Source organism: Macaca mulatta, chromosome 4 (assembly GCF_049350105.2).
Source record: "Macaca mulatta isolate MMU2019108-1 chromosome 4, T2T-MMU8v2.0, whole genome shotgun sequence".
Classification (NCBI taxonomy): domain Eukaryota; kingdom Metazoa; phylum Chordata; class Mammalia; order Primates; family Cercopithecidae; genus Macaca; species Macaca mulatta.
The window spans coordinates 131,546,075-131,557,202 of record NC_133409.1 but is presented as its reverse complement, the minus strand read 5'-3'; the positions used below and the strand labels follow the sequence as shown (position 1 = coordinate 131,557,202).

The 11,128-nt window shown below is 43.7% G+C and overlaps 1 protein-coding gene across 1 annotated transcript in view; it reads left to right on the top strand.

The window, feature by feature from the left end:
* The first annotated feature begins 207 nt into the window (after nucleotides 1–207).
* TFAP2D (transcription factor AP-2 delta) overlaps nucleotides 208–11,128 on the top strand; it is a 56,897-nt gene continuing 45,976 nt past the window's right edge. Inside the window, exons 1-3 of the mRNA XM_001105845.4 lie at nucleotides 208–772; nucleotides 1,802–2,299; nucleotides 5,769–5,829. Of these exons, the coding sequence (XP_001105845.1) occupies nucleotides 734–772; nucleotides 1,802–2,299; nucleotides 5,769–5,829 (598 nt within the window). The 5' untranslated portion in view covers nucleotides 208–733. The remainder of the gene's footprint in view (nucleotides 773–1,801; nucleotides 2,300–5,768; nucleotides 5,830–11,128) is intronic.

Here is an 11,128-nt window from a genome sequence, read left to right as displayed (position 1 = left end):
CCAAATTCAATGTAAACATGGAAAGATAAGCATTGTTTCCACTTGGGCGAAGGCAGACACCCCAATCTGGGCAAAATTGATTCGGGTGGTTGTTGGAAAAAGCAGCTTTCAGCATCCAGGGAGTGGAACGAATAGGAATGAACACTTACCCATATAAAAGGAAGCTTTAATTAATATATATTTCTATCTCTAATATACATATACTGGAGCTAGATATCTAGCTTCACAATAAAATGTGTGCAAATACTCTCCACAGAGATGAGTCCCCACCTCAGTCGGTATAGAAAAGCATGATAAAGGTTGGAAAAAATGGATAAAAATGTTGAAAGAACCTCCAGTTCCTTATTAGGCGAAGATACAATATTTATTCCTTGTCTCCTGGGATAAATCTCTTCTGCCTATTGTCCTCCCAGTTCTCAGTGCTGATGCTTAATTTTCAAAACTTCTATATTACCAAGGGACCTACGACATCAGCCAAAGAAATACTCAGCAAGTACAAAATCTGTTCCAGGGAGCTGCTTTTGTGCAGAGGGAAAATTTTGTTCCTACAGGTTTTTAAGTGGGTACGAGGCAAGGAGCTATCTGATCCGGGCAAAACCATTACAATTTAGATATCTATCTATAGAACATTTTTTTCCTTTAAAAATTGGAAAATACAAGAACTTTGGATTTTTTTTCCCGATTCTTTTTTTGGAGGGGGAAATTGCATCGTAAGCTTTCGGAGAAACCCAACATGTCAACTACCTTTCCGGGACTAGTCCACGATGCCGAGGTATTATTACTTTTTTTTTTTTTTTTTTTTTTTTTTTTTTTTTTTTTTTGAGCGCGCGTGTGTGTGGCGGCGGCGGCGGTGGCGGCGGCGGTGGCAGCCTCCCCTGTCTCTAATCTATATTGGACCGTTACGTTTAATTATAATCTGTCTTTCGGGGGAAGTTAAGGAAGGAAAGGGGAGAAAGTTCGTTATGACATCTGTCGCCAGGGAGGGCAACTCTCTGCCACGTTAAGAAACATTTGCCATAATGAGCGGGAAAACATAATCCTAATAATAAAAGGGAGGGGGGGTGAGGAGAAAGAGATAGAGACGGAGAAAAGATTCTCAGAAAAGCAAAGAAAAGGGACTGATGGGGGAGCAGTAAGTGGACAAGGGGGATGGGGAAAACTCACCCCTTTTGGAATGGGCTTATTCAAGGAAAAGGAAGCAGAAAAGAGGGAGTCGGATTCCCTCCCTCAAATGACTAAGGAAGGGAGCAAGTTGAACGATTTGCACACTGGATTTTTAAAAATATATGGACAATGATTTTGAGCAGCCCGGGCCGAACATCTCGGCATAAACAGGCGCAGAATTTCGATGCTGGGGTCTAGTTGGAGAGGCAAGGCGGCGCGGGCCAGCGCTCTTTTCGGGTGGACTCGTTCCTCTACTACCGCGGCCCCGGAGTCAGTTGCAAACTTGGATCCCAACGCTAAGCTCCCTGCACAAGTTGGGCAGGGGCTGTGTGTGTGTCTGTGCGTGTGTGTCTGTGTGTGTGTGTGCGTGTGTGGTGTCACCCGCACCTATATAGGGTGGGGGATTTTTTTCCGCTCTCTAGACTATGAGGACGAGGCCGCCCACCCCCAGTTCGCCTGTTTGCAAAGGCTCTCTGGTGAAGACGCTGAGACCCGGCTTCGGCTCGGCCCGAGTCTTACGCGCTCGCTTTCCTTGGAGTGCCAGAGAAAGCTCCTGGCTCTGGGAGAGTGGCGCCTTGGTTGCAAAATGACAAACCTCAAGTTTTTCTGCTCTCCCTTTTCCCCCTCTTCCTTCCAGATACGTCACGACGGATCAAACAGCTACCGTTTGATGCAGCTTGGCTGTCTGGAGTCCGTAGCCAATTCCACTGTCGCCTATTCCTCCTCCTCTCCTTTAACTTACTCCACCACCGGCACCGAGTTTGCGTCCCCCTACTTCTCCACTAACCACCAGTACACCCCGCTCCACCACCAGTCCTTCCATTACGAGTTTCAGCACAGCCACCCGGCCGTCACCCCCGACGCCTACTCTCTGAACTCGCTCCACCACTCGCAACAGTACTACCAGCAGATCCACCACGGGGAGCCCACCGACTTTATTAACCTGCACAATGCGCGGGCGCTCAAGTCGTCCTGCCTGGACGAGCAGAGGCGGGAGCTGGGCTGCCTCGATGCCTACCGCCGCCACGACCTGTCCCTCATGAGCCATGGCTCTCAGTATGGAATGCACCCAGATCAAAGACTCCTGCCAGGGCCCAGCCTGGGGCTGGCCGCCGCGGGAGCAGACGACTTGCAGGTAAATAAGCATGCAGCGAATTTGTCTGCTCCCTCCCCTCTTCGCCCTCCCCCTCCCGCCCCATTAAGGCTCCGTTTGTAAAGCGTCTCTCTCTCTTCTCTCCTCTCTCTCTCTCTCTCTCTCTCTCTCTCACACACACACACACACACACACACACACACACACCCCACTTATGGAAAGTTATCAAAACAATTAGAGGAGGAGTGTGCCTGTTCTTTTCCTCTCATTGGATCCAGGCATTTCACCTGGACGCGCGGCAGTCCGGGCGGCTGCGGCCCTCGACCTTTGGTTTGTCCTCACAGAAGTCTTATGTGAATCAACATTTGTGACCCTGAGGGAATAAGGTGGAGGAGATGGAGAAGTCTGGGGTTGGGCCAACTGGACTCAGAGTAAGACCCAATAAATTGATGACCAATCGTACTCTCAATCTCCGCACTTTACAGGGTCTTCCGAGGCGTCCCAGATGTTTGTCTCAGACTGAGCTTGTGGAGATTTTACTACAAATAGGCTTGTTCTAAGAAAATTGTTGGGACTGTAAGCTTGAGCAAAAGTTTCACCAAATTCACTAGATATCTATGGAAAGTAAAGAATCGCAAATGAAAATCTCAAAGGTCTACCCTAAGGAAATAATCTGCATAGTGCACTTTACCGGGGTGTAGGTTGAGTTCAATTCTCTCCGCCTGATGTGCACTCAAAACCACAGCCCAGTTAGGTAATTTACATGTTTATTTTTGCTCTTCAAGCCATTACATTTTATGTAACATGCACCTCCTTAAAAAGACAAAAATGAGGCAATAAAGGTAGCGAAAGAGGGGAAAAATAAAGAAGGAAGGGAGGAAGGAGAAAAGGAAAGAAGGGAGAAAAAGAAGAAGGAAGGAAGGAAGGAAGGTATTCAGATACTGTGGAGGCCATCACTCAATCAGATGATCCCTCTTCTATTTTATTTCTTAACACATGTTTGCACATATTTTGCCAACAATAGAATTTATAAGTATGCAATTATGTTGCCATAGGCATATTTCAAACAAATGAACCCACAAATACCCAGAAAAGAATTCAAAAGACCCATATTTTTAGCTCCTTTTAGCTGAAAGTGCAGTTCTATCTGTGAGTTCCTACTTTTTCAGTCTGCACAAAGCTGGCCACCTTCTTCACACTCTCTGGACAAATAGGGAAATAGTCTAAGAACACAAGTTGGAGACGTAAGAGATCCCTTGTTGCGCACAGAAAATCTTTCCTCCTCATTTACCTTTGAGCAAGAGATTATTTTTAAATTAAAGTGAAAGCCCTTACAGTTCCAACAAAGAGCCATAGCAGTAAGATCAGTACACAAGAAAAAAGATTTGGCTGCATAAACCTTGACTTTCTACATTTATATTCACAAAATAATTTTATACGCTCTGGGTATTTTTACATTTTTCACAAGGATCCCCTTATGTCTCAAGAGGGAAAAAATCTGCCATTCACTGCTTAGCTCAACTAAAACCTATTTACTCCTTTTAATAGCCGCGTCTGTTGCTGATTTTTTTGTATCTGTACAAATTTTTTTTCTGTGCTAGGCACAAAGCCGGGCATTTTTCAAAAGAGGGGATTAGAGCATTTGCAAGCACTAGACAAAGAGCGAATCCCGTGCAAAAGGACACCGTAGTTTATCCCATTTTCGACTTAGTGCCATTCAACTGGTCATTTATGCAATGTCATCCGACCAAACAACATGTTTTACTTATGAGGGAAAAAAGTTTGTTAAGTGAAGAAACCAAGGTTCGTTTCTTCTAAGAAAATAAACATTGTAACCGTGCGCCAGAGAGTGGGAGAAAAAGTAGTTCACTGCCTTGGAGAGCTTTGAAACCATTTATCATCTACATTTCAGATATTTTGAAACCTTTTCCTGAGCCTGTCTCTTTTTCCACATACAAATGTCCCTTTTCTCTTTTATTACTCATATTGAAGCAAGATTACTCTTACTAAGGGACACACTCCAAGATACTAGAAGAAATATAGTACTGCGTGTGATATACGTTTATACCCTTACATAGATATATCCATGTATGTATATATCATAATATATATCCATCTTTATCTATCTAACCTATGAATGCTATGTAGCAAGTTTGTAAATCTGACAAGTTATTTTCTTCCACTGTTCTTGCACCAAGTTGGCAGAATGAAAAAGAAAGAGACATAGCTACTTCTAAAACAAGAAATGGGGAGGGAGTGTGTGGGAGAAACCCGTCTCTCTCCTTTTATTTCTTCCTTTTTAAAACATTCATCAGCATATGCCTCATTTCAAATGCAACAAATGTAAATATACTTTTCCCTGCACAGAATTTTAAGTGAAAGTCCAATGGTTTGGAGGGCGGTCTAAGTCTGCCTAACAGATGCAAACAGTCTTGTGGCTTCAGTTCCATCTTTGAGTCCCCTAAAAAGATTTGCTATGGCCAACAAAGGAAACTGTCACACCTTTTCCCATCACCGCTTTAATTTATGCTCAGTCTCCAAGTTTTTTTTTTTTCATATTGATTTGATAATCACTTTAAGGCAGAACATTTAAAATAAGAAAGAGCTCGTGAGTAGGTTGAAAAGGGGGGTCTTACAGGCCTGCCTCAATATGGTGAAAATGGGGAGGCGAAAGGGAGCCAGGGTTGTAAAGGTTGTTTTGTAAAGTGGGTTTTTATTATGCACCGACTCTCTCCGCATTTACTTAACTCTTCACGGGCTGTTGGGTAGGTTAACACCCTTCAAGCCCTCTTTCATGTCCAATACCTCGTTTGTTTGTAAAGGAAAATGAGCCTTTAACACATTTCGATTTGGGAAAAAAGAAAAGGACAGACAGGGAGAAATTTTTATTTTTCTTAATCAAAAATCAGCAAACCCTTTGCATCTCTCCAGCTCCAGGGATTCCTCAATCCATTAGGATCTTGAAGGTCTACAGTGAGTGAACCTGAAGGTTTTTCCTTCATAAGGTCCATTTTGGGTGGCATTATAGGATGTTCCTACAGTTGGGGTAAAACAAAACCTCTATAAGACATCCTGAATCCTGCATATGAAATAGTTCCTCTGTGTCCTCAAGAAACCCACAGTCCCAGACTTGACACTCTAGGTGTGATTTGCTCTACTCAGAAAGTGCTGAGTGTACACTGTCTGTATATATGCTGTGTGTCTTGATGGGGACTCAAAGGGCTTCTCATTCTCTTATGCCAAGATGAAAGACTCCCAGGCACTTTGAAGTGTAATTTTTTTATGGTGATGTAAAATGCATACCTTAAGATTTATACAACTTTTAGATTGTAGTTTTTCTTGCAATTTTTAAAAAATTATGTTTGCTGGAAAGCTTGCTTCAGCTCAATGCTTGCTTTTAAATGTCTACTGAGAGAGAGTTCAGAGATGGGCTAGTCTAAAAGACTTCACCTACATGGTCATGTATGTGAGTATCCATTTAAGTAATGTTATTTCTGTTTCTTTTATTAAGGGGTCTGTGGAAGCCCAGTGTGGGCTTGTTCTCAATGGCCAAGGTGGAGTGATAAGAAGAGGTAAGTAACAAGTAACAACATGTTAACCCTAGACATTCTTCTCCTATCTGTTACTTTGTTTAGAAGATATGGTTGTGCTCAAATTCCTTTTCTGATGATTAAGAAAACAATTATACTTAGTCAATTATTCTAGTCCAACACTGGCATATCCACGTTTAAAAGTCTCCTTTCTTCCATTAAGGTTTGAACCCAGGCTGTGCCCAGAAGGCTTGTGATAGGAGATATTTGTTGCTCCTCACAGACCAGTAACAGAATCAAAGTTAGAGGCAGAAGGAAAGAAAAAAGAAAAAGGCAGAGAGAGAGAGAGAGAGAGAGAGAAAGAAAGAAAGAAAGAAAGAAAGAAAGAAAGAAAGAAAGAAAGAAAGAAAGAAAGAAAGAAGCTTCTCACAGCCCCTTCCCCCAGCACTAATACCACATCCTCAAGCAGAGTTTCTTTTTTAGCCCTAAATGTGCTAGTCACAGCCTGGGTGTTTGAGGTGATGGTGTTAGCTTGAGGCTTTGAAGGATTCTGTGAAAGGCTAGATCATTGAGGCTTTAGGGGAGGCTAATGAAACACCAATATTGTAGCTGCCCTTATTTTTCTAAGTGTCCAGAACATTTCTTTCTTTAAGGGAGGGTGGGAGGAGGAGGTGGTGTTAACTGTACTGGATAAAGCTTTCTTGTTCCCATCTGTTGAGGGAAACATCTGAATCCAGAGTTACCCATGGAATTGGAAGGTGGGGGAAGGCAAGAGGAGAGGAGAGAGCTGTTGCTTTCAGCTCTGGCACTAAAGGGGGCTGCAATTCAGATGTTCCATTTTGACAAAAGGTTTTGAACTATGACATTCTCAGGGCCTTGAGGCAGTGCAGATTTTGCTAGCTTCCCCTACTTAACTGTACCCAAAGCTTCTGAAGTTTATTTCCCTAGCAAGCTGAGTAACCCGAGCAGCACACAAGGCAAGAGGGACCAGATGTTATCCTAACTTCATACGAATTAATAAGATGTGGTCTGTTCACCAAGACTAATTCCTGCTTTAGGACCACAGTTGTCTGCAGTAACAGAACACTAAAAACTGAGTCTCTTCTGATGGGACCAAATAAGTGTCCTTCAGCCCCTCTCCATCCCTTTGAAAGTTTCTTGAAAGATTTGCTTTTCTGGATACAGAAATGTGCTGGTAGAAATCAGTTGATTCTTTCACATTTAAACTGCAGATTTTACATCCTAATGTCCAATGTAAACTCCATTTAAACTGACGGGGAAAGAAAACAAAGGGTGCTTTTCCTTTGGAACTTGGGTATTGTTCTAGTGGATGTAAGTAGTTTACATTAAATTTAAGAGAGCTGCTCATCTCTTGTTGGTTCACCCTATCGAGATTCACACACACACACACACACACACACACACACACACACTAGTGGTATAGCTCCACAAAGATTTTTTAAATGAGGAGTATTATGCTTGCCATCCACGCTGGTACTCAGACATATGGAAATGGAATAAAATAGGCCCAAGACTGATGAATATTGAATGCACGCTGTTGGAGGAGGCAAAAAAAAAAAAAAATTTACACAGTGAACAGGGGACCAGGTGAGATGTGCTGATCAGGGGTCTGTTGGGACGGGTAAAAATAAGGTGAGGCAAGAGCACTCAGGGCGCGTAGAGACGTCAGTGGTGCTGAAGGACAGCGCCACTAATTAGGTACGGGAGCCCGCTTCTCCCACAGCCGGCCTTTTGCTACTGCAGTTTTGCATTCAGTTCCACACTTATACCAAGATCACCTTCTCATATGCTTGGAAACTGCATCTGAGCATAAGATATCTGACAGAGGGCGGAATTACTTGAGGCCGAGGAGGGAGCTGGAGAGGAAGAGGCTTTGGAATCAATTGAATTTCTGGGGAGAGATTTATGGGACACCCTCTCACCCCCTCACACAATTCCCAAGAAAGGCCAACGCTCTTAAGTATCTCCAAAATGTTAGCTACTTTATCAGAGTCACAGAAATTATCCTCCTTAGGTGATGCTTTATTATTCCTGTAGAATTCGGTCCCTATTCGTTTCACCTAAAAATCGTCGTTGAATCTGCTACTTGAAACCAAATATTGATGTCATATGAGAACAGTGAAGCTCCAGAGAGAAAGGGAATGTAACTTGGGGTTTACGTCTGTCTTGTGTGACTAAACCCCCCTTCGTAGGAATTCAGATTTTAGCTGCTGAGTTTATTCCATTTCCACGTGTCTTAGAGAAAGGCCAGTTAACCTAGTTGAGCCGTGGAAAAGAGGGTGTGTGTCTATACGTGCCTGTTTACTCTGAAACAATCAATGTTCATGACAATTTACAAGTGGGTAGCAAGGAAGTGTATTCCCAAAAGAGGGTGTATATTTTGCTGCAGCCTGCCCAGCCCCTCATCTCAGAACTCCCTTTTACAAAACCCTAAAGAAGCCTATTTTCTCAATTGTCATGGCAGTACACAGGACCCCTGATATCAACAGCTCAGACTATTTGTGTTCATAAAAAATCAGGAAGACATTAACTCGAGTGCTCTACTATACTGCCCTACTTCATATAACCCGATATTGTCTAACAGCTGAGATAAAAATGTCTGTTTCTTTTCCAGTTCATGCTTTACAGATGACCCACCACATGAAACATGGTTTATTGCAAGGCACAACTTTTCACCATTTTCTCTCTTCTGCTAAGTTCCCGAATCAATTTACATTTCTAATGGTTTCTAGAATGTGCTATGGGAGGAAAAATAAATAGATTCTACTTTCAAAGACCCCAAATGGTGTTCTTGAAGAAATATAGGTGCCTATGTACTTTACATGAGTTAATCACGGACATTGTCCTGGTTTGCAGTGGCGTGGAGGGCTTGGACGTTCTCAGTTGTTCTTTACATTTGGTGACTTCAACTTGTAAAGAACAAATAGCGTCGCCCTGACTCACTTGTTAAGTGGCAATTACATTATTTTAGCCTGTAATGAAGGCCCGATAGCCAAAGACTTCGTGGAAGAGGGGGCAGCAGCGAGGTAATTACCACCTAGATAAAATATTTGCCACCGCCTCGGAGGCACAGCTCCCTGCGCGCTCACTCTCAGTTAATGGTGTGCACGATTTTGCCCGCAGCTCCGCCACTCCAACCATCAGAACCAATAATCTTTACTTTACCCTGTGCTCGCGTATCGATAGCTTCTTTCGCCTCGGGCGTAGGCTTTGATATGTTAATATTACTGAGTAGCAAATTCTGCAGAGATCATATTAATGTTGTACGTACAGAGTGGAGCTTTGCCTTCGTTGAATATTCAGATACCGGGTTTCAAAAGGCATCTCTTGAAGAAATGAGGCTTCTATTTACAGGAGTCGTCTGTGTTTTTAATCATTAAAAAAAGAAAGAAAAACCCACTCTTTTTTCCCCCCTGAATCTTCTGAGGCTCTCTTATGGCCCCCTCCCCTTTGTCAGACACTGGTCCCTTTCATTTCTTGCTCTGAGTATTTAATAATAAGTGAACAATGTTGATGACGATGGTGATTATGAAGCTCATAATAAATGGATCCATATTGGAATCGCAGGGTGGGGGTTCAAGTGGATAGTGGCTGTGGACCTCAGAAGTGGGCTAGATGAGAAGACCCAGCTTTTCCTTACGTGGGTGGAAAGTGACATTTTGGCCCTGGTCTCTTTCGTGAAATCGGGACGGCAACTAAAAAGGGCGGGGGAGGGGGGCGGGGGGCGGGAGAGGAAAAAAATGAAAAAAGTGGAGAGGGGAAGCGCCCTTGTTTCGCTTTGTGATCATTCTGCCTTGCAGCCCCAGGCTAATTTCAGAAGCTTAAATACTGCCATAGCCTCTGGGCCACGCGAAGAGGGAGCGGACCCGGCCATGGGCAGGCAGGAGCGCTTTCCTGATTGCCCGTGGCTACACAAAATACAAACTACTTTGAATCAAAACATTTTAGGGGAATTAATATGATCTGAACTCTGCACGTTTTAAGAGAGTTTGAGTTTGTCAGATCGCTTAGAGGTGACTGGCACGCCAAGGCAAAGGCACTTACGCCGCGGTATAAACATTGTCAGATCTGATTTAATTTCTTTAAAAAAAAAAAAAATGCTTCCTTGAAATGGAACCTTAGCTTCAGCTGCCCAGTCTGCCAATAACAGAGTAGAACTTTTCCCTTTAGCCGGCCTCAAGGCCGGCAGCAGGCTGCTTGGCAGGAGGACGCGGTTTCCTCTGCTTCTCTGGGTTTCAAGAAGGCGCAGAGCCTTGGAATTCGGGTTGGAGAAAACCGTTGGCTCTTTCAGCAGCTCCTGAAGGAGTACAATTGGAGGAGGATGGGAAGCCTTGCCCTTCTTCCTTTGTCAGTACTCTTCGGATTCCAGACGGACTACCTGGAATCTCTACTCTCGCTAGCCAAAGCTCATCTCTATGGTTCATCCGTTATGGGTGAAGATAGAGCCGGAGATACACCTCAAGCCTCGCCTGCCTCCTTGGTCCCCAGTGCAGATTCTGCAGGTTTGAAATTCAGTCTCCTTTATGTGAAATCTAAAACTCTTGTGCCAAAGCATCCAGAGGCATGATTTGTTGGAAATCTTTTTGGGGGGTTGGGGGTTGCAGAGGGGAAGAACAGCCTACAGCCTTTTCTCTAATTTCTTTAACTGCTTTGAAAATCAACAGAAGCCAAAACACTTTCTGCACTGGGGAATGGGGATTAATCTCCCCCCCCCCCACCCCCACCATACACACACCCTAATATCCACCATTATACGCCTACCACCGCATTAAAACAGCCAGTCTCTTCACGCACACCTCTCTTTCTTTTGTTCTGCCTAAAATCTACAAAAGGAGAAGCTCATTCGGCCCTGGTAATCCAGCTATATCTGTAATGTTATACCCTTCCCCCAAACAGCACAATTCGCTCCTGACACATCATCAAAGGCCTACTTGATTCCAATTAAGTCCGCATCCTTTGCTGTTTGATTACAATTAATATCTGCTGCCGTGGGGGAGGGGTAACACGGGGGAGGAGGGTTAGGAAGGGTGAGAGGCTAGAGGGGAAGCAGCCGAGAATAATTCTACCCACCCAACTCACAGGTGCACCTCGCAGAAATGCTACGGTAGAACAAACAGGGACAGGAAACTCTTGTAATCGCTTACACATTTTTAATGTGTCAGAAAAAAACGAGCGATCACTGGAGATGAAGAAGGGGAGAAGAAAAATCCCTGCCGTTTGTATTTCTTTCATTTGAATTGTAAACATCTGTTTGGCTGTAAGGCGAACAGAACATTTATTTTGCTCTCAAGATTTGGTCTAATTATGTCAACACCGACGC